The 24,482-nt window shown below is 46.9% G+C and overlaps 1 protein-coding gene across 1 annotated transcript in view; it reads right to left on the reverse strand.

The window, feature by feature from the left end:
• The window catches only part of LOC148522734 (retinal guanylyl cyclase 2-like), a 118,981-nt gene extending 101,738 nt beyond the window's left edge, over positions 1 to 17,243 (reverse strand). The window contains exons 1-3 of the mRNA XM_088473809.1: positions 16,499 to 17,243; positions 11,792 to 12,093; positions 9,525 to 9,879 (exon numbers count right to left, since the gene is read on the reverse strand). Of these exons, the coding sequence (XP_088329935.1) occupies positions 9,525 to 9,879; positions 11,792 to 12,093; positions 16,499 to 17,243 (1,402 nt within the window). The remainder of the gene's footprint in view (positions 1 to 9,524; positions 9,880 to 11,791; positions 12,094 to 16,498) is intronic.
• Between the last annotated feature and the right edge of the window lie 7,239 nt (positions 17,244 to 24,482).

The following is a 24,482-nucleotide window of genomic DNA, read 5'->3' on the forward strand; positions in this document are numbered from 1 at the left end:
GGAAAGCAGTGATGAGGTGGCGGAGGAATCGGTTCAGATCCCTCTGCACATCCCCCAAAAACTCCTTCCCATAGAAAGGAGCGGGGACCCAAGAACAAGCAGCGTCTGAAGATGGGGCTTCTTCTCGTAAGCAAGCTCCGAAAACTTTCAGTTGTCAGAGTTTGCTGAATATCAGGTGGCCCATTTGGGACCCCTGATAATGAATAGCCGGTAACTAAAATATGCGGAAACTAGCATTTCTGCATGGTTACAGGGCCATTTATCGATGATGAATAGGTCCCTTTATGAGCAAATACAAATGTGGAGAAAACAGGAGCACAACCATTATCATGTAGAATTTAACATCTCCGTTAGTTTTGTATTATATGGGGTTGATTCTGAGTCTTAACGAAGAAATGGCCTGATTCAGCAAGGATCGCTATTGCAAAGCTGCACGCAGGCTATAGGTAGATGATGTATGCACGCAGGCTATAGGTATATGATGTATGCACGCAGGCTATAGGTATATGATGTATGCACGCAGGCTATAGATATGATGTATGCACGCAGGCTATAGGTATATGATGTATGCATGCAGACTATAGATGTATGATGTATGCACGCAGGCTATAGGTATATGATGTATGCACGCAGGCTATAGGTATATGATGTATGCACGCAGGCAGCTTTGCAATTGTGATTCTTGCTATTATGCAAATGCAGCAGGAGGTGTATGACACCCCCTGCTGCATTTGCGATCCCAGCACTGCGACGTAGGACGCTGGCTGGAATCACCATCTCACCATCACGACCATCGATGGTCGACGGCTCCAGGCCTCCGGCCAGCTGAGTAAGCCTCAGCTTACTCAGACTGGCCAGCTTGCAAGCCCAGGACACTGTGTTGATCAATACAGATCCTGGGCTGGTCACTCCCGGAAAACGTGGTGGACAAGCCCCCATTTCTGGGAACGGCGGCCGCCTCCTGCCCCCGCATCACCCCTTAAATGCCTCTGCTTGTCAATCAGGCAGAGGCATTCAAGGGTCTGCGCGCATCTACACAGGACCATTCTGCACACTCGCAGAATGGGTCCTGCACACGTGCAGATTCCCGATAATCGGTATTCTGAGATTAGCAGTGCGCTGCTGTATCAGGCCCAAAGACAGTTATTTTGTTTTTACATACAGTGCACGCGGTATGTAGTCAGGAAGCCGGCAGTCGCCATTTCGACCACCGGCTTCCTGACTACATACCGCATGCACTGTATGTAAAAAAAAAAAATGGCAACCGCCGGCTTCACGGCATGGGACTAATGATAGGTGTCTAAATACCGACGCCTATCATTAGCCCCACACCAAAATCCCGACTCCCGACATACCAATTGTAGGTAAGCCGGGGGTCCGGGAGCGGATAGCCATGGGGGGTGGGGGAGGGTTAGATTTTGGGTCTCCCGGGGGGGACTTAGGGTTAGGCACCCCCCGGGAGGGTTAGGCTAGGGGAAGGGGGGGTTAGGATCAGGCACCCCCAGGGGAGGTTACGGTTAGGCACCCCCTCGGGACGGTTAGGTTTAGGGTGCGGGGAGGGGGGGTTAGGTTTAAGCACCCCTGGGGGGAGGTTAGGGTTAGGCATTTTGTGGCGTGAATTGCACGTAACCGCCCTGAGTTGTTGGGATGCCATGGAAGGGTCGTGGGGGTGTATCAAAAGCTCCGTGCGATTCTGAGCCGTGCGTACGGGGAAGGGAGGCTTGTTTCTGTTCGGATCTCTTGCACCTAGCATGGGGCCGATACATGTGCCAATACACATAACGACGGTTGCTGCGACCGGCGTAATTCAATGGATGGAGCGGCTTCCCGCTTGCAGATGCACAGACCCCCACATGACTTGGATGGATACTCATATCAGCATAAGGTAGTAAATCAGGCTTGTACACTAGGGAAGGATGGGAAAAGGTGTGGTTTGACTTGTCTACATTCAGAAGATCGACATTCAGTATGTTTACACCAGATGTCGACCGTTTACCTCTGTCGACATCTGGTGTAGATATGTCGAAATATGTTTTTTGCCTATTTTAGCCTAATCCTAACCTAAACTCTAAAACTCAACAAAAAAAAACATATGTCTGAACGTGTAGACATTTTAACCCTGTTGACCTAAATGCATGTCGACATGTTAGTTGTTGAACAAATGACTGTCGACATTCAGAACCAGTCGACCAGTTACTGTGGGAACAAATAAATGTATAGTACTCTTCCCTAATCGCCTATTACAGAGGGAGCCAGGGAATTATTTCCAAAAGTTACAAAGAAGTATATTTCATTTCTTATAGGTGCTCACTTACTCCAAGCCAAGAGCTGTATAATGGAGAAATTTATTGTTTGTTTTTGTTATTTTAAACTCTTCTAACAACAAAATCAATGGGAATAATCCTCATGTTAAATATGCACAACTAAAGTTTACTCATCATAACATTGTCACTCATCTTTATTATAAGGTCATTTGATGGTGTTGGAGTATTGGGAGGGCGATGGATGGTTGGGCTGGGGACGGCAGATGGTGTGTGTCGAGGAGATGGTGTTGGTGATTTGGGAAGGAGAGCGTATTGGTACTGTAGGCTGGGAGAGAGATGGTGTTGAAGGGTTGGAAGGGAGATGGTGTTGAAGGGTTGGAAGGGAGATGGTGTTGAAGGGTTGGAAGGGAGATGGTGTTGATGGAGACAGAAGAAAGAGAAGAGTTTAAAGAGCTTATGGAAAGGAGGCTAGGGTTAAAACAGTGGCAGATGAAAGTGTTCATTTACTATTCAGGCTATTTCTATTGTTTCTACTGGTTGACATGACATTGCCTAACTTCTCTAATACTCTTGTGCTTAGCATTACTGTTGGTGTTGTGAGGACTGATTGATCCGCTGCTGGGATTGGTCACTACTGTCTTTTATTTGGATGCCTGCACCATTGACTCATTGCTGGTTATAGTGTAAGCTCACTTAGGCAATGCTGTTTATAATCTGCTTGTTTTGACTGTTGTTACTGCTGCGATCACTGAATTTTACTTGCTCTGACCGTTCCTTGTCTACAGATTATACTGACATCAGTTTGCTTGGTGTATCCTTGTCTTCTGCCTGCCCTGACCATGGTTTGTGACTTCCAACAATTCTGTTTGCCTCCTGCCCTTATTTTGGATTGTATCTGACTATTCTTACCTTTACTTGCTCCTCTGATTATATACCTGGCATTTTTCTTTGTCTCAGCGCAAGGATCTTGTTGTGTTGTTTTTTTTTTGACGAAGTTCTGTACTTCTCTTTCATGTTAATGCCCAATATTTAAAAGGGCAGTGCTTTTACTAGCCGCATCTTTCTAGTAAAAGCACTGCCCTTTTAAATATTGGGCATAAACCCAAACAGAACAGTCAGGTTGCACAATCTGACACTTCATAAATAAACCCCCTAGTCTTTACTATTTCGGGCCACGTATGGCGCAAGGCGTTCAGCTGCGAGCAGATACCCACACCGCATTTGCACCAGCGAGTCCATAGGATTGCATGGTGCGATCGCAGGGCGCGCCGTAGCGTACCGTAGTGTATGCTGCTGCGGGTAATCGCATGGCGTGATGTGTGCACGCGTTTGTTAGTGCGATCGGCAAAGATGCAAGAGGACACATCTGTATGCACCAGTCTTTATTATAATCCTATACTAAGGCACACAAGACCTTAAGGCAACTGAGCGTCAGTGAGCACATAGGACCTCATTCAGAGACGGTCGTTAGATGCAAGCGGTCGCTCTGAATGAGGGCGGCCACTTGCATCTTGTAGTGTCGCCTCTTAGTCGATCGCTAAGCTGTGGGTTACCACCTACAGCTCTAGCGACCGACCAGGGTGATGGTCGCGATGGCCAAGACCATCGCGACCATCGCGGCTTGCGACGAGACCCTAAGGTTGGGTCGCGGCACTCGCAAGCCCCAGGGAGCTTCCTGCTCTGATCGATGTCAGTGGGGCCGCCCCCAAACGGCAGGCGTTCCTTCAGGAACGCCTCCGTTTGGCCGGCCATGCCCCCTGCCTGCCTCCCAAACGGGGCGAGCTGTCACTCACCATCAACAGCTCGCCCCCTTTGGTGTGAGACCCCTAGCGACAGAGCGCCCGTCGCTAGCCGGGTCTCGCGCATGCGCATGCCCAGTGGGAGAACATCGACCCGGTTGCGAGCTATCAACGCTTGCGACCGGGTCTGAATGACCCCCATAGTGCTCTATGGGAAATAGGTGCTGCTATATGTGATGACCGCATGCAGCTATACAAGTTTATGTGGGTAGCTGGTTGCATTCATTACAGCTCAATTGCAGCCACGTGTGTGGCAGTTCCACCACTGATTAGAGTGGGGATTCTAATCTCCTGCATTGATGTCAGACAAAGAACAGGAAGCTCTCAGGGCCACAAAGTGTCAGCAGTCATAGTGACACTAGGCCTGGCAGGTCAGGGACACCTGATGGCTCTCAGTAGATATGCCCATGGTCTCTGCTAATGCAGACAACATAGCAGCATACAGTACCTGGCTAACAGGGCACAATCTATGACTTTCCAGCAGATATTGACAAGTGCGGTCTTCAATAAATGAGCACTATACTCTGGGGAGCAGAAGTCTCTCTCACTTTCTTTCCCGGCCTCGCAGTCCTACCTGTAGACACCTCTGATCCTGATTACTGCTACTAAACAAAGCTCCTGTATTAGATCATTACAGTGTCCACTTTTAGAAGACTCTGCTTCACACTCAAGGTCAGAACCACTTTTTTCCTGAATGTATACAGCTCCCAAGATACGGAGCCCTGGATTCAACCATGGGCCAAACCGATGTATAATACTTTCATTCGCTTTACACAAGATTCTTGGGAAATTCTGCAAACTGAAAAGATTTCATCTTGCCTGCCAAGGATGGGCTACATTATTATATGATTAAACTAGCGACCCTCCCCGGCATCACACGGGAGCTATTTTGAATTGACGGCATTAGTCTTTTTCAGCCGAGGTCTTATAAGATTGCCTTGTAGATGACATTAGTTGTGTTTTCTCCTGACGTCAACACTAAAAGATTTAGTTTTTGACGTAACACGCAATAGGGCCACGTAAAGTTGTCTCCACGTAGGTCACCTCCGGCCACGTTACGTGTCTGTCCCTGTGCTTTATTTATTGTCATGCCAAAGCTGACTCTTACCGGGAATTGGACTTTGAAATTAATGAATCGTTTTTCACATAAATGACATAGGAATGGTAATAAAGGGAAAAACGGACATTGTGTGTCAGTAAACAAGGCTTACATCAATTTTTCTGGAGAAACCGGATAATACATATCAATCTCTACATCAGTGCTTCCCAAACTTTTTTGAATCACGGCGCCCTAGAGTATCAGCGTTGTTTTCCCGGCACCCCTAAGTTTAAGTTTGTTATTGAGAAATTCAGAAAAAAAATGTAGTAAAGTCATCCTTAGGGTCAGTTATGTGGTGGGGGACAGGTTTGCGCTTCTGTTTGTCCACATATTTACATTACATTGACCATAAAGAATTTGATTTGGTGCTGGACCACCAACCTAAGGCACCCCTGCTAGTGTCCCGAGACACCCCCACCCCTGCCTTATATAGACGGGTGTATGCCTTTCAAAATCATGTCCAATCAACTGAATTTACCACAGGTGGACTCAAATTAAGCTGTAGGAACATCTCAAGGATGATCAGTGGAAGCAGGATGCACCTGAGCTCAATTTTGAGCTTCATGGCAAAGGCCATGAATACTTATGTACAGTGGTTTTCTAAATTAAATTTGCAAAAATCTCAAAAAAACTTTACACGTTGTCATGATGGGGTATTGTGTGTAGCATTTTGAGGACAAAAATTAATTTATTCCATTTTGGAAAAAGGCTGTAACATAACAAAATGTGTAAAAAGTGAAGCGTTGTGAATACTTTCCGGATGTACTGTAAGCTAGCAAGTCAGCAGCCCTAATTAAAGATTGCGTAAGAAGCATCAGGGACACAACACGCAATCCTGATATGTTTAAAGATCAGAGAGGAGCAAGTACAATTCTTACCCGCCTGCACCCTTCTATTTATTACAGTAATCACTTAGTTTATTACTAATCTTGCAAGCATGGCTACAAGGAGTCCGTTACATGTCTGGAATGTTGTTGAATCTGCTTCCAAATTTGTAGGACATTCTGTTATTTTAAGTAACCGACACTTTAAGCCAAATTTGCCAACTGTCATCTGTGTTATTGGCTGTGTCCTGCGGAAACGCTCTGATTGTAGGAGGCATGGCAAATACCAACTTGAAAGCATCACTGTTTAACTCTTGCGTACTGTGGGCCTGATTCAGCAAAGATCGCAGTTGCTAAAATGCACGCAATCGGCTGATTGTTGCATTCTGCGCATTGCGTGCGCATCACAGTGCGCGCGTGAGCCGGCCGAGGTGACTACGCAGGCACATCGCAGAGTGATTGACAGGAAGTGCCATTTGTGGGTGGTCTGACCTTGTGCAAGTGTGCGTGAGGCTGCGATGGTACTTGATTGTACCGATGGTTTCGCAGTCCTGCTAAACATTACAGAAGGTAAAGTGGGCGTCCTTATGTTGTGCTGCGGTGGCATAGCGATCGCAATGGATTAGCATACTATCGCAGTGAGAATGCGTGTGTAATCGCTATTATAATCGCAGTTGCAATCGGTAATGAATCGGGCACTGTGATAAAATTTCACAGACTGTAAAAACTAAAGTTTATTAAAACTGCGCCTGTGTGGAGAGTGTGGTTTTATCTGTCTGTGTCCAGATATTTAGAACATATTTCGACAGTCATTGTCTGTGTTCTTCCAAGTGTCTTATATGGTGGTATTCCATGTCTACGTACAGAATGACCACATTCAAAAGGTCAACAGGATCACAATGTCAGCATTTGGCATGTCAGCAATCAGTATTTTGACAGTCCTATTTGACCCTAACTGCAGTCTAACCCTAACTGCAGCCTAACCCTACAGCATAACCCTAACTGCAGCCTAACCCTACAGCCTAACCCTAACTGCATCCTGCCCCTAATCCATACTTGCCGACTTCTTCTGTTTCCTTCCCGGAAGAAGCCCGTGGAGGAGAAACAGGTGGGTGGAGTTGGGTGCGGGACTGGATGGTTATCGTAATTAAGCCCCGCCTCCTTGCGGCAATTTGCTGCAAACAATGCATTTTTTATAGGGGGCGGAGCCAAATTATGCGATTCTCATAGAATCTCATCATTAGAGCCGTCCCCTACCTACGGATCCGCCGATCACCGGGAATATTCTGCCCACTTCACTAGGAAGTGGGCGGAATAAGAGATAGGTGCCTACACCTCCGTGGTGAGGGGGTTACCCAAGAAATCTGGAGCCTCCCACGACTTCTGGGAGGGTAGGCAACCCTGCCCTCATCCTAACCCCAACTGCAGCATAACCCTAACTGCACGCTAACTGCAGCCTAACCCTAACTGCACCCTAACTGCAGCCTAACTGCACCCTAACTGCAGCCTAACCCTAACTGCACCCTAACTGCAGCCTAACCCTAACTGCACCCTAACTGCAGCCTAACTGCAGCCTAACCCTAACTGCACCCTAACTGCAGCCTAACTGCACCCTAACTGCAGCCTAACCCTAACTGCACCCTAACTGCAGCCTAACCCTAACTGCACCCTAACTGCAGCCTAACCCTAACTGCAGCCTAACCCTAACTGCACCCTAACTGCAGCCTAACCCTAACTGCCCCTAACTGCAGCCTAACCCTAACTGCAGCCTAACCCTAACTGCACGCTAACTGCAGCCTAACCCTAACTGCACCCTAACTGCAGCCTAACTGCACCCTAACTGCAGCCTAACCCTAACTGCACCTTAACTGCAGCCTAACCCTAACTGCACCCTAACTGCAGCCTAACTGCAGCCTAACCCTAACTGCACCCTAACTGCAGCCTAACTGCACCCTAACCCTAACTGCACCCTAACTGCAGCCTAACCCTAACTGCACCCTAACTGCAGCCTAACCCTAACTGCAGCCTAACCCTAACTGCACCCTAACTGCAGCCTAACCCTAACTGCCCCTAACTGCAGCCTAACCCTAACTGCACGCTAAACCTAACTGCAGCCTAACACTAACTACAGCCTGACTTTAATCCTAACTGCAACCTAACCCTAAACTTAACTGCATAACCCTAACTGCAGCCTAAAACTAAAAATAAAACTATAGCAACAATGTAAGAATACACCAGCAGTTCTAGGTGTCTGCCATATTCTTTTGTTATACGTAGGAAGGGGAGATATCGCTGTATACACATTGGCGCTGATTCAGTGGTGGATGCAGACGTGGCTATCTTGCCCCCACGTGGCTGGCTGTAAATGCTACAAAGCCCATCGCTGCTGTACATCTATGTGTCCAAATGTGCAAGGACCGAGATGCCCACTGCCATCCGCAGGCGATGAATTACCAATTGACACATCTTTAGATGCCACCACCGGTCACACCATCAACTTGTACCAGCCCTATGGTGCAGTGTCTCCCGATGTGTATGGCTTCCGATGTGGGCGTTTGAGCCTCTGTGAATGCCACCATTTTCCTGCGACACTCCCATTACACGCCCATAAGACGGACCATGACCATGTGTGCGCTAATCCAACTCCCCGTCACCACCCAGGATCACCCATCACTTTTCCAAGACATTACTAATATTGTGGCCTCGATAGCATGTACCGTGGGAGTTTTCGGGGATTTCCGCTAAACTAAGTGACCTTTGGCATTGCGTGCGGCTCTGAATCAGGGCATTGTCTGAAATCTCCGTGGCACAAGTAGCTAGGTTAGGAACAACTTGTAAATATACTAATGAAAATTATAATGGCAAAAAAAAAAAAAAACTTATGAAAGCCAACATCATTTTATAAGTTGGGTTTAAATTATAATTTCATTTTAGCATATATGAAAATATAGTGTCTCAGGGCCTGATTCACTACCGGTCGCAACTGCGATTACGCACGCAATGGGCCGATTCTACATATGCATCTCAGTGTGCGTGCGCGAATCAGCCACTGTGATCGGGGCTGAGATCGCAGTGACTACGCAGACCCATAGACCCGTTGCAGAGTGATTGACAGGAAGTACCGTTTGTGGGAGGTGACCACAAAACGAAATGCAGGCGTGACAGTGCGTTTGAACGCCGTTGCCGTGTGTGCATAAATTAGCCGCTGCGGTACCCTACGCAGCCTGACTCTTGATAGTGTGCGATGAAGTTAGCAATTCCTGAGTAAGGTCAGGGCTTGTGCAAGTGTACGTGAGGCTGCGACGGTACTCGATGTTACCGATGGTTTCGCCGTTTTGCTAAGTATTATGGATGTGAGTAAAGGGAAGTGTGTAGTGCTGCGACGACATAGTGATCGCAATGGATTAGCATACTGTCGCAGTAAGACTGCGTGCGTAATCATCGCTATTGCGATCCGTGATGAATCAGGCCCTCAATCACTATTCATAACATCGCATTAATTTTCCATGTATTCATCATCGTCATCATCATCAATTACCTCCTATGCACAAAGTGTCTGGATCAAACCAACAGCTGGAGTCTGCAGGAGGGGGTGTTCCTCCAGGGAACCGAATGGTCTTTCCCAAAAAACGCACCAAATTAGACGACATCTCCACTAAGTAGGTTGGGTAGAGCTGGTTCATTTTACCATGCGTGTCTAAGACCACAAAGTTGCTCAGCCCGTTCCCCTTCCCATCCGTGTACAGCATCTGTGTAAATCCAGGGTAATCCAGGTTCTTGGTATATTCCGCAAGGTTCGTTCCCGAGATCCAGGCTCCTCGCTTCCAGGCGGCGCTCATCGCTGTGGCCAGTAAGTACATCGAGTCATAGATGGTTCCAAACAGCGGTGAGACCTGTTTGAAAAAGGTTTATCGGTTGTGACCACTGGATCCAAAAAGAAAACCGATCGCCAACATCTCTTATTTTCTAAACCTGGTGCAAGGGAAGGTGGCGCTGACTGTACAGGGTAATGTTCATCATTTGCCCCCTAACCCACCCATCTCATCCCCATATCTGACAACATTACACCCAGGTTCGCCAAAGTCACACCAACATGCCTCGTACCATTTGTACGCTGAGAACCACTTGGAGAAAATTGGGAAGTATTTAGGGGGAGATTTGTCAAACTATCTAACGAGGACAAGTGGAGGTGTTTCCCATAGCAACCATGTAATTTATATAGTACGTTCTGTAAAATGACGGCTAGAGGTAAATTTACTAAGATGGGAGTTCTATTAAGAAGTGATGTTGCCCATAGCAACCAATCAGATTCTACTTCTCATTTATCTAGCACCTTCTAGAAGATAATACCTGGAATCTGATTGGTTGCTATGGGCAACATCACTTCTTAATAGAACTCCCATCTTAGTAAATTTACTCCCTAGACTCTGGTTGATAAGGACAACACCTCCTCTCTGGTTGATAAATCTCCCCCCTTTTAATAACCATTGTGTACTCTCAATTTACAGTCTGTACTATGAAAAATACTGATTGGTTGCTCATTGTCTACATATACACGCCAAGGCATTTTGGAATGGGGGAAGTAGGTCAGTGCTTAATAGGCAAAGCACCTTTGTAACTTAAAAAAAGATTTATTGGGACCCCCTAAAAATGCTTGAGCAGTCGCCCAGGTTATAAATTCATGTAAGGTTATCACCCTGTTCATGGTAAGTCTGATCAAGACCCAGAATGACAGCAAATCAGCCAAGTATGCACAGATGATGTTGTCAATACCTACTTACTACTACTTACTTACATGCAAGGAACATATTTTATTCAGAGTATTAAAGGATTAGTTTCCCCAATACTGGGACTTATGAGCACAACTCACAGGGTCACTGCCGACAGATGTGTGTGCTGCATGAACGGTAGGGGCCCAGGTGGTGGGGCGGACTAATTCAAACATTAGTGATCCTGGAGTTATCCATAAAATCTTACGCTGGCCATACCGTGAACGATAAACATCGAGATCAGCCAATGAAGTGACTGTTCTGAACAATTATCGTTCAGTATATGGACATGGACAATAATTGTTCACAGCCTTTAATTGGCTTATTATCAAACCAGTCTGATCCTCCAAGCTGTCGTTCAGCTGATTCCACGCTGTCAATGGAGATTGTCTCCGTACTAGGGATGGACATTAGAAGCCGATGGTTCCCGATTTGATAGAAGTACAGTACTTTTTCCATCAAATTACGGGTATTCAATGTTTGCCAGCCATCGGATGCAGCTTTCTGATGCCAATCTGATGGGTAACAGCTTCTAATATATCTGTGAACACCCAGAAGTGGTTTCCGCAGCTCAGCTAATGAAGCTATGAATGCTTTTGCGTATGCGCACAGTATAACCATTGATGGTCATAGCATTGGATGGTTCAGATGCGATGGCCAGTAGCAACACTGGATTTATGTCGGAGGCCAGGCAACCATTTGATGCCAGGCTTCCGATGTCCATCTACTTTGTACATCTTGCAGTCTATGGAGGCTCGCCGATTATCACGCCATCACGCCATCACTCCGCCCCTCAACCGTTCTGCCGTATCATCTGCACTCTTGTGCTGTCTATGGCTGCTATTATTCTGTAATCTTACACGTGTAACACATTACACACTACACTGGAGCCTGTATAATATTTTAAGATGGCCCAAAAAATATGTAAACATTTCAGCGTATGACATATATTGCAGAGTTGAATGAATTGCAGGGTTTAGTTGCGCTCCATATTCATTTGTCCACTAGGGGGCAGTATGACATTTTGGTTACTTACCTGTTGTGGTTCCAGGTTAGTTTTTATTTCTCCTTTGTGCTTGAATTCGGCAAAGGCGTCATAAAAGGACTTGTCCTCGTAATCCATTGTGATGGTCAGCACCGCGTCGTAGGCCTCCTGCAGCTTGCTGTTTTTATCAAAGACGGACAATGAGTTGTTTTTATAAGGAAGGCTGTAAAGTAAAGTGTCGTATGGTACAAAGACATATCTTCCATCGGTTAGTCCCATTTCATGCGCTTTTGTTAGAAAGGCGGCTTGTTCTTCCCCTCCAACCAGTACAGAATGCATGCACATAACAATGACTAGAACACAAAAATAACAGACATGGTTAATGAATAACAATCGCTGCGGGAGAATAAACACGCTACTGATAGGCCAAAATAATGACAGTAATGGGAGATACAGTACATAATAGAGAATTATGTTGTCCTATCAGATTTGTTCATTTCTAGAGCTTTTGAATACTAAATATAAACTTATAATTGTGTATGGGAACACGATTGTATCTACACATCAGATTTGTTGACGTATCCAAGGGCAAGAAAAGCAATAAATCTGCCAGCACAATATAATTCTGTGAAGGGGAAGTGGCTGGTCATCATTATGCTGTCGTGATGAAGGGCCTATTTTTATGTGGGGGCCTGGAGCTGCTGCTCCATCCGCCCCCTTTGTTAATCTGGCCCTGGCAAGGTCATGGGTAAACAAGGTGGGGTAATGAGCGAATATTGTGTGAGATATGATATTTGAAGGATTGGGAAAACATTAGGGTAAGAAGCGGATTGATGACATAAAATAATACGAGACTCGCTCCCTGACTGGTGGTAGAACCCCAAAAGCAAAGCTAGACATGCTTTTCCAGTGATGCACACCCTGATAAATGTGCTGCACATGCCTATGGTGGTGTTGATGGGGTGTAGATATACTTTACATTAGGGACGTGTCATACTCCTGAGATTTGATATAAAAATGATAAGCATAATACAAAGAAGATATTTATATATTATAAACATCTTCTTTGTTTATTGTAATCATTGTTATAGTTAACACTCACCAGCTTTGTAGAGCTCCCTGGGACTGCAGGGAGATGAGAGATGAGGCAGCAACTGCTCAGCCTCACTTCTGTATAGTCAGATACTGCTTGCAGAGCTGGGGGCAGGGCCACACCACTGGCAGTAAGCTGCACAGAAAGAAAGCTAATAGAGGCATGCCTCTGAGTATGGGGGACGTGCCTTGAGCATTGATGGACACCTTGGATGTGTCATGTGACCAGCAACTGCACTGCAGTATTTAGAGATCGGAACTCAGTCAGCAGCAGCAAGAGAAGGCACATTGATGCAGGTGGGAGAATCAATGGACACTAAAGCTTAGTGTAGTGAGGGGAGAGTTAAAGTGAGTAGGGGGCGAGACAGGATTCCAGCACTCAGACCCATCTCCATGTGTGCCTACCCAGCCATTGACCTCACCGCATGCCACTGCTTTATATGTTGCGCTAAGTAGGCTCGACACTCATCTGCACAGCGTGTAACTCTGTGGGCAGCTGATTGTTATTAATATAATTACCACCACAATCCTTCTCAAATAGGCTTCTTCCTGCTTTGGGATAGTCACCGACAGCCCAAGCAGCTGAAAAGTATCACCGCCTGGTAATAGCAGTGTTATCACCTGACATGTTCGGCCAGTGCGGCCGCACAGGGGTACCTGGTCCGTCGGAAGAAAATCCCCACCCTCCGCCCACCTGCTGCAGGTATTATTTTACGGTCAAGGGGGAGGACGCAAGGATGGAGCGGGCGGAGGGGAAGCACGGGATGGCGCTGGGTACAGAGACACCTAGCGCCGGCCCTGCTGGTGCCTAACTCTAACCCTTCCCCTAGTGCCTAACCCTAAGCCCGCACCCTATCCCTACGCCCTCCCCTAACTGGTGATACTTACCTTCGTAATGCCGGCCGTCTGGATTTCGGTGCCGATATTTAGACTTTCGGCATCCCGCACGCTGGGATGCCGACTACATCCCATGGCAAGTACGTGATTTGCTATATGGTCTGGAGTTAAGGGCTTAGAGGTGAGAGTACAATACAGTAGCTGCACCTTGTAATTCAGGGGTTAATCAGTTTGCGCTTTTAATCTTATTTTTGAATGACAGGAGCAATTTAAATGCAATAAGGGAATATTCTGTAAATGCACTTGCAAAATCTATCAATACACTATTAAAAAGAGATTTGGCTTTTCATTTATTATTTTTTTATTTATTTTAAAACAGATTAATAGCATGAAAAAAAGAAACCACAAGGTTCCTGGGTGTATTGATTGTCCTTTGGCTCTGTTTGCCGTATTGGTTTTCTGTTTGACACCTCTGTGATCTCCTGATTCGTTTCACTTTCAGTGATCTAGGGAATATTTTTATTTTTTATTTAGCATTTATTTATTTTGTGGATGGTGCCAGCATCGCTTCTGTCAGTTTTGGCATTTACGGGAGAGAAAGACATAGGAGGGAAAAAGAAGCATTTTACAGCCAAAGGTCACATTGAACCTCAATCTCTGCCATGGTGTCAGAGCTATACAATCTATAAGTTATCTAAAGTTCATGGCGCGATTAGGTTCCTTCTAAACAACTCATATAAACGTGACCTGGAGGAGATGTATCAAGCGTTGGGGAGAGATATAATTGGAGAGAGATGAAAAGAAGACGTTTGCCATAGCAACCAGTCAGCGTCTGTCATTTCATAGACTGTGCTAGATAGATGACAGAGGCTTTGTGTAACTTCTCTTCTTTATCTCTCTCTAAGGCTTGTTACATCTCCCCCAATTGTATCACAGGGCCTGATTCAGACCCGCTCGCGAGCGCTGATATTGCCCAAGTGCGCATGCGCTCGACGGAGGCGGCTCCGTCATGCGCATGCGAGAGACCCGAATAACGACGGCCAAGCCGTCGTTATGGGTCTCGCACCAAAGGGGGCGTGCTGTCGATGGTGAGTGACAGCACGCCCACTTTGGTGGGCGTGCCGGGGGCGTGGCTGCCCAGACGGAGGTGTTCCCATGGGAACGCCTACCGTCTGGGGCCGGCCCCACTGACATCACAAGCGATGTCAGTGGGAGTGCTTTTGGCTCTGATAGAGCCAAAAGCACTCCAGGGCTTGCGGCAGCGAGACCCTACCGCAAGGATCTCGTCGCAAGCCCGATGGTCGCGATGGTCTTGACCATCGCGACCATCATTTTGGCCGCTCGCTATAGCTGTGGGTGGTCACCCACAGCCTAGCGAGCTGCCAGGAGGCTGGCTCTGAACCTAGAAGTGGAAGCATTCATTCAGAGCGAGCGCTCGCATTTTGCGAGCGGCTCGGAATGAGGTCCTGGGTCCGTAGCCAGGAGGCCGCTCCAAAAGGTAGGAGGGACGGCCCTGATTCAGAGCGAGCGCTCTGTCAGAGCGTTTGGCTCTGAATCAGGGCCACAGTCAGTGCTCCTTAAACTGGCTAACGTAAAGGCTAAGTGGTTGGGGCGTCTCCCTTGCGTGAGTCACTGTGTTACCTTCTGCATTCATCGGCCAGTGATGTATAAGGGGGGGTTAGGGTCTCTCATACAGTCAGATCAGTCAGACTGAATTCGCAACTTTCCACTCGCACCTCCATGAGGGTGAGAGATGGAGAGGAAAATCTTTATTTTAATGCTAAAATGTGTGGACACTGTGCTGAACCCCTTGGATACCCCCCACCCCAATGACCAATTAGGCAATTGGAAGTTTCTAATTAGCTTTCAGCTTATATAGGGGTCTATGTACTAAGCAGTGATATATGACAGAGTGAAAAGTGATAAGTCTGTGATAAGTGCCAGCCAATCAGCTCCCAACTGTCATTTTTCAAACACAGCCTGTGAGATGACAGTTGGAAGCTGATTGGCTGGCACCTTATCACTTACTTATCACTTTTCACTCTGTCTCCTAACACTGCTTAGTACATAGACCCCTTAGTCTAATAACTACATGTCATTTTTGGAGGTAAAAAATAAAAGTCCTCAAATTACCCCAAACTCAACTTTTTCGTTAGTTTAGGCACCCCAAATTTAAATACAATAGTTTTTTAGTTGAAATTTTTTTTAGTTTTTTTGGCATTTTTCGTTTAATTCGTTTGTGATTAAACAAAAAAACTTAGTTTTTTTATAATTTTCTTGCATTTTAAAAAAAAGCACAAATCAGCCATTTGACATTTCAAAACCTACAGTAACTTCCTAATGGCCACAAACAGCCATCTATAGAGTCCTGCTAACGAAATTATCCATTTTGGGGGGTCTAGGATGGTCTCCCCACATTTTCATGCATTTCTCGCAAATCTCATTTGGCAGTCAATTCGCACCCCTCCGCTGCGAGTAGGCATTTTTAATTGGATTGGAGGATTTTCGGGAGCGCGCTTCGCGGCGAAGTGTACGAGTTTAAAGAAACAAACTCGCTACTTGCAATTCGCACCTAATTGGATCGAGCCTTAAGTGTATCTATCATATCACGTCTTCTATGCCTTGTTGAAAACTTTTACAAGGACCATTTTAACAGCCATGCACTGAAATTATGTTGGCTCCAGAATTGATCTCAATATTTGGGGTAAGGTCTTACTGATGACTTATAAAGAGGCGTTACAAACAGCATCTTCCTGCTACTAATAACTATTCCATGTTTCTGCATATTTACCTAGATTCGAACCATTAACTGTTCAGAGTTCCACTTACCTCGGAGAGCGTGAATTTCCTTTATAGCGGTCAATGTAGCTTTGATACCTTCATCTCCGTTGCCCATATTTGTTACGATACCAATAGGAAGACCTTGATTTCTTAGCGCACTAGCGACTTTTTGTGCCGTGTCCACCCATATATCCTCGTTAGAGGACACAACCCCAACATGAGCCCACCTAAAATACTTCATAAATTGATACAAAACTTTGACGGGAGTTGGCAAAGTCCTGGCAAATGTCGGGAAACTGTTTTTATTGTCCAAGTCATGGTTTATACAAGCCCAAGAGAATATGGCCTTGTTCCAGTGTTTTCCTAAAAGCGAGGCGGCGTCACAATACCCTGGGTTCTGCGGACCTATGAATGCAGATGACAGTTGATCAAAATCGGCAAACTCCACCAACGCTTTGGACGTTTCACAGTTTTCCTCCAGGATTTTGTAATCCAGCTTGTGGCGGAGTTCTAGCGAGGAGTCATTATTGATTTTGCTCACCGCCAAATGTGCAGCCAGTTCCGGCAAGGCCTTCGAGAAGAACGGATCACATTTCCAGGGACCAACAACGCCCACTGTAAAGTTCACGCCCTGTACCCCTCTAGGCTTCATGAGTGGTCCCATTAGAAAGCACCAAACAGCCACAAGAAATGTAAATGTTCTTGAAGGTCTCTGTGTTCGGAGTCGATATATACCTTGGAGCCTTGATCTCTGTAACAAGAAGTCTCCAAGATTTGTGAAGAGATAAAACATTGTATTATAGCTTGTTACAGCCAAGCTAAAGTCCGTCACAGGCCATGAATCGATCACTACGGTATTGCCTGCAAATAAAAAAATGTACATGAAAAAAAAATTAATACCAGAAAATAATGCACGCAACCTACTTGGACCTACAACACGCCTCTAGATGGCAAACTACATTCAGTAATCAATTTACAGTATCCACTCATTTTTTTTTTATCTCAACAGTATCCACTATCCACCTCCCCTTCACACACTTACACAATGTTTTCGGAAAATAGTTTCAAATGCCGCTGCCTAGCAGTGATTGACAATATGCAATGAAAGAATATAATTCTGTAGATGGAGACAAAAGGGGTTAATACTAGTGGTTTGGAAACATTCCATTGCGCGAGTTGAAAAATCTCATTTAAATCAAACATGAGCATAGACTATCTGATGTCAAGATTATAATTTAATTTGTTTCTGGGGTTGCAAATACGAATCAGCATATTTTTAGATTAAAAATCCTTTAAGAATGAAGAGAAGTAATTTGTCAGAGAAGATAACGAGCAGAATGTATTACATATTGTATTCTAGCGATTGTCCCAACCTTTTTCAGTGCAGAGGCCCTCTCGTCAATTACTGTGCTTTACTCACACTCTTTGGTAGGCTCCGTGGGGTGGGGTGTGTGTGTGTGGGGGGGGGTGTTGGTAGGCTCCCTGTACTTTGAAGGGGGCCCCCACATTTGAGTTGCCCTGGAGCATCCACAAGCCTTAATCCAGTCCTGTTTTTTTCTAAACAGCCCCACAGGGCTGTCCTGGCTGCCCTATATGCATAGTCTCTACTATCTGCTAGCCATTACTCTCTGCTCATTCTCCTTGGCCTCTCCGCAGCATTTGACACTGTAGACCACCCTCTCCTACTGCAAAGCATTCACTCTCTTGGTGTACGTGGCATTGCCATCTCCTGGCTTTCCTCCTACCTCTCTGATCATTCCTTCTCGGTCTCCTCTCATGACTCCTCTTCTTCCCACTTCCACTAACAGTAGGAGTTCCCCAAGGTTCTGTTCATGGACCTCTCCTATTCTCCCTATATACAGTATGCCCTCTTTAGGTGAACTCAACTCTTTTGACCTGGATGTCCCAGCGCTTTCTTAAACTTAACATGTTTAAGACTGAGCTGATCATCTTCCCTCCCTCTTCCACTACCTCACTTCCCACAATTTTCATTATCTATTGATGGCACAATTATCTCCTCTAGTCCCAAAGTGCGCTGTCTTGGAGCTATCCTAGACTCCTCCCTCTCCTTTAAACCACACATTCAGCACCTCTCGCAGTCCTGCCGTTTCCACCTAAAAAATATTTCCAGGATTAGACCCTTCCTCACCCAGGATGCCACTAAAACCCTGATCCACTTGCTGGTCATCTCCAGATTGGACTACTGTAACCTTCTCCTAACTGGCCTCCCAGTCTCTCGCCTCTCTCCTCTACAAGCGGTCCTCAATGCTGCTGCTCGGCTCATCTTCCTCTCCAGACGTTCTACATCTGCTTCCCCTCTCCTTCAAGCCCTACACTGGCTCCCCTTCCCCTTCAGATGCCAATTCAAGGTTCTTACACTTGCCTACAAAGCTCTCACCAAATCCTCTCCCACATACATCTCTGACCTCTTCTCCCTTCACACTCCCACCCGTCCACTTCGCTCAACAAATACACGCCGCCTCTCTTGCCAACTGGTTACTTCCTCCAACTCCCGCCTCCAAGATTTTGCCAGAGGTGCTCCCCACCTTTGGGACTCTCTCTCTCTCCCTTTCAGACTCTCCATCTCTCTACAAATCTTCAAATGGGCTCTCAAGACCCACTACTTCATCAAGGCCTTCCAGCTCTCATCCTAACCCACTTTATGCTCTTTCCTCCCTATCTTCCCCTTCTGTGTCACACCTGTCTGTCTGCCCCTCCCCTTTAGAATGTAAGCTCTCACGAGCAGGGCCCTCTTCCCTCATGTGCTTCTCCTTACATTTTCTTCTACTCCTTACTCCCCACAAGGGCACCTAACACTTGACTGCTGACTCCCTGCTGCTCATTGTGAGTAGTTTAATTGCTATTGCAGCAATGTATATAAACCATGTCCTTGTCCTGCACTGTAATGTACTGTAAGCCACTGGTTTCTTGTTCACTTATTAGTTTATGTACTCTATAAGGCACTGCAGAACACTTGTGGAGCCATATAAATAAAGGATAATAATAATAGTCACCTTTACATTAATGTATTATTTTTATTTCAATCTGTTTTTAATGCCCTTCTGCCATCAGACATGAGAAACAGCTGTAAGTAGGGCTTTGAGACATGTGGCCCCTTCCAGGTTGCAAAGGCAAGGATGGACCTCCAGTTGGAGGATTAACGCTCTGCACTGCCTCCATCCATACTACTAGTGAGAGCTGGCAGTCTCTAGGACCCGCAGCGCCTCTGTCCGGAGGTCTGACCTTCGACATGTGGAGCTTTTCAGCGCATCTTTCTCCTCTGCGTCCATGTTAGAAAGACGTGCCCTGAGACATTCCCCAGACTTACAGCCATACAAGGCCACACGGGATGTCCCAAACGGGATGCGGTCAATATCCCAACCGCTGAGATTCCGACTGTCAGAGTGCCAACACCAGAATCACGACACTAGTCAGAATACTGGCGCCAGCATTACCAAACACTAGGATCACAAAGGTAGGTACTGGGGTTAAGGGGAGGGTTAGGGGTTACGGTTAGGCACTAGAGGGTGGGTTAGGGTTAGGCATTAAGGGGGGAGGGTTAGGTTTAGGGTGCGGAGAGGTGGAGGTTAGGTTTAGGCACTAGGGGGGGAGGTTAGGCTCAGGCACCAGGGAGGGTTTGGGTTAGGGTAGGGACAGGGGGAGGGTTAGTATACCAACCAACAAAATGTGTCTGTATTCTAACCCAATCAGGATGCCGGCATCAGGATTCTGACCGCGGGGATCCCGAACGTTGGCATCCCATATGTATTCCATCCCAAACACCCTGTGCCACCACCGTCTGTCTAGTAGAGCACAGTACCACATACCACTAGTGTGTATGCTCCGATACCACTTGGCGCACTACAACGCCCAGCATACCTACTCGCTCCAGGTTGCATCTAATTTCCAGTTATATTGTACCTGCTTTATCCCTGTGTCTATAGCGACCTGTATTTCTGCCTGCTTATTAAGCCTAAAGGGGCCTATCCATTAGCAGATAAATTTGAACGATGAATGATATATCGTTCAGTGGTTCAATTTATCTGTCATGGATAGGCCCTGAACAATGACAGATGCGCACTCCTGCGGCCGACAAATTGTGTCTTTCGTCTCTCCAACATGTTGGTCAATTATCGCTTATCGCTGACAGATATTAGAAATATCTGTCAGTTTATAAGCGGTAAACGACGAACGATATTTTTAATGAAAATTAATAGAAACATTAAAAAAAATTCACTCCCTGAATGATGTCATGCAATATCGTTCATCGTTCGCAAAAATCTGTCATGTACATGACAGATATCTCATATCTCATGACAGATATTTTCAAGGGATAAATCTTTTGTATTTCATCATAGAGAAAGATCTGCTAATGGAGAGGCCCCTTAAGACTTGGGTAAGCTATTTCACGCGTGGGCTAACCGCCACCAGCACCATTGCTGCACACTTCACCAATCCAGCAGGCACCATCAGTACTCCTGGGGCTCAGAGTACTGTTAAGAGCCCCAATTTTGCTAATGCTCTCCTAATAGGCTACGGACCCAGGACCTCATTCAGAGCCGCTCACAAAATGCGAGCGCTCGCTCTGAATGAGGGCTTCCACTTCTAGGTTCAGAGCCAGCCTCCTGGCCGCTCGCTAGGCTGTGGATGACCACCCACAGCTTTAGCGAGCGGCCAGGTTGATGGTCGCGATGGTCAAGACCATCGCGACCAACGGGGCTTGCGACGAGACCCTTGTGGTAGGGTCTCATCTATCGCAAACCCCAGTGAGATTTCTGCTCAATTAGAGCCAGAAGCTCACCACTGACATCACGAGTGATGTCAGTGGGGCCGCCCCCAAACAGCAGGCGTTCCGTCGGGAATGTAGCCACCCCCCGCCCCGCCCACAAAACGGTGCGAGCTGTCGATCGCCATCGACAGCCGCCCCTTTTGTAGTGATTCCCAGAGCGAAAGAATTTCTCTCTCGCTCCGGGGCATGCGCACGCGCAGTGCGGCCACTGTGCGTGCGCAGGGCCTCACCATCGACCCGCTTGCAAGCACATAGGCGATTGCGAGCGGGTCTGAATGAGACCCCCAGTGTCCTAACCCTGGTCACTCTACTAATACCTCTCTCATGTGTAATGGACGATGCATTTTTATTGGATATGGACAGAATGGGCCATCTGCTGCATCTGCTACCTGCACTTCTTATTGTACTGACACCTTTCAGGAGCCTGCATGAGAGACAGAACCTCAGCTGGGTCATTAGGCGGTATTCCATTGCTCTTGTCTGGGACTGCCCTTGGTCAGGATAATCAGAATTTCTGAAACCGAGACAGTGCAACACTTGTTTCTCAAGGGAAGATGTACTAAGCTCTGAAGCTCTGGAAAGTGATTAAATTGGAGAGTGATAAACTACCAACCAATCAGCTCCTCACTGTCATTTTTCAAACACAGCCTGTAACATGACAGGAGGTGAGTGGTTGGTCGTTTATCACTTTCCAATTTATCACTTTCCAGAGCTTAGTTGTAACCCAGGTTACGGGTTAGAGAAATATACTGAATTAATAAGCATGTAGGTGTATATTTTATATATTTACACTTGAGGGAATTTAACTAGTTAAAGTTGGTAAAAGTATGTTGCATATATTAGTAAACATGTGTTGCTACAAATATGTAGAAGAAAAACAAACACTGTATGTAAAATATATATATGATTTAATCCATGTATAATAGGTATATGTGATTCATGTATTTATATATGGGTTGATGTGGTACTTTTTTCTGTGGTGAGGCTGTGCTCCAGTGTGTGGGATGTACATGCCTACCCTCCAACATGTCCCCTTCCATCCGGTACAAAGTGCTCTGCTCCTGGGCTTCCCACCTAATTAATGATTGCAGACACCTGTGTTGAGCTTGTTAATAGATGAGGCAGGTGTATCACCACAGGTGGCTGCATTCATCAAATAAGAGAGAAATCCAGGAGCAGAGCTTTTTGCACCGGATGGAAGGGGTCATGTTGGAGAGTCTGGTACATGCACTGTGGAGGAAGGGGGTGGAGTGATACCCCTGGGAATAAGTTGGTTCCTGTCAGAGAAAGAGAGTCCAGTCCTCAGGAGATAAGGCGCGTACACACTAGACGATATGCTCCCTGAGCGATATCATCTACTGTGTCCCCGGCAGGGTATGCTCAATGTCGTTCATGACATTGAGCACACCTGCTGAACGATATCAATAATGATATCGTTCAGCGCCGGGCTCTCTCCCTCATTCCCCAACATGCAGCAACCTGACAATGTCGTCAGGTTGGCCTGCATGTTTACCCGATGAACGATAACGACGAACGACCCGCTGGAACGCGCATCGTCCTTATCGTTCATCGTTTTGGTGTTAAAAATGGATGATAAAGTGGACGACTGAACGATAACGATATCGTTCAGTCGTCCACTTTAATCGCCCAGTGTGTACGCACCATTAGAGAACAGCTCTCAGGACTAGTCATCATGGGCAGAGTGACTCAGTGTTCTAAGTTGAGCCACATGGCAGTGTCTTGAGACACGGCTCATTTACATACAGTGGAGCAATAGGAAGCAGGGGAGCCACTGACTCGAAGTGAGCTCCGCCCCCACGCAGCTCAGCACTGCAGATCAGTGCACAATCACAGACCCGACCTCTCCCGGCATTAGCAGCGCGACTCCGAGTGGCCAGCTCCGCCCTCCGCCAGACCCACACACTGCAGAACATCCGGCAGTGAGCCGCTGACTCGTACTGAGCTCCGCCTCCCCCATCGCCCCCGCAGCCCAGCACTGCAGATCAGTGCACAAGCACAGACCCGATACTCCCGGCAGTAGCAGTGTGACTCAGTGACTCGCTGCCAGCTCCGCCCCTGCCAGACCCACACGTGCTGCTATACTTTCTACTGGCTACTTCACTGAATCACCCTGGGCCCGGCGGTAGCGGCTCCCTCTGTGTCTGACAGAGAGGCTAAAGGGGTGGCTGTCTCGACACTTCAAACATTGAATGACTCGTATCATTCGAACATCTAAATGATTCGAGTCATTGTGTCGAGACAGTCACTCAGTAGCCATCTCTACTCAGCACAGCTGACAGAGTCTGTAGATCTCTCCCTACAGTGTCACCCCCCTGTGTCCCGAGCAGTTTCGGGCACAGGGGGGTGGAGTCAGAGAGGGAGCAGGGAAGCTGGTGGGAGAAGTGGTACTCACCCTGCCCTGCCCAGAGAGGCGATTGCGGTGGCCAGCGGCAGTGTGGGAGTGGAGGTGGGAACTGGCGGTGACAAAAGGTGCCCCGCTGACATTGAAGGTGGAGTTGCGGCACAGAGGGGACGCGCCTGCAGTTTAGGAGGCGAGCAGGCAGCAGTTGAGCTCAGCAGCAGTAGCGGAGATGAGTCAGTCAGCTGACGGGGCTCGGCTGTAATAGGAGACAATGCAGCACCTGAGGGGCCGCACTATTCAGCCGCCCGGGAGGAGAACGCTGCATTTAGCAAACTTCAAGGGTCTGTCAGCTGAGCAGACCCTGGATAGCAGAAGTCCCCACTACTATAGGAGGTGGTGAGCACCCACCTAGCAGCCAACAGCACACATAGGAGATATATCATTCACGTACTGTATAAATGGCCACTATGGCTGTCAGCTAGATAGGAGAACAGGCAGTGAGTGATTGGAACACAATATTACACTCAGCCCTTCCAAGAAATCTTCAGCTTGAAAAAGTAAAATAAGTATATTACTACAGTTACAGATAGAGTATAGAGGAGGCCACAGGTCAGCACATAAGTTTACTCTATGGCTACTTCCTCTGCTGCCTGTATGACACGTCATTATTACTCTATGGCTACTTCCTCTGCTGCCTGTATGACACGTCATTATTACTCTATGACTACTTCCTCTGCTGCCTGTATGACACGTCATTATTACTCTATGGCTACTTCCTCTGCTGCCTGTATGACACATCATTATTACTCTATGGCTACTTCCTCTGCTGCCTATATGACACGTCATTATTACTCTATGACTACTTCCTCTGCTGCCTGTAT

The sequence above is a fragment of the Taudactylus pleione genome, unplaced genomic scaffold (assembly GCF_031769625.1).
Source record: "Taudactylus pleione unplaced genomic scaffold, aTauple2 ptg000140l, whole genome shotgun sequence".
In the NCBI taxonomy this organism is placed as follows: domain Eukaryota; kingdom Metazoa; phylum Chordata; class Amphibia; order Anura; family Myobatrachidae; genus Taudactylus; species Taudactylus pleione.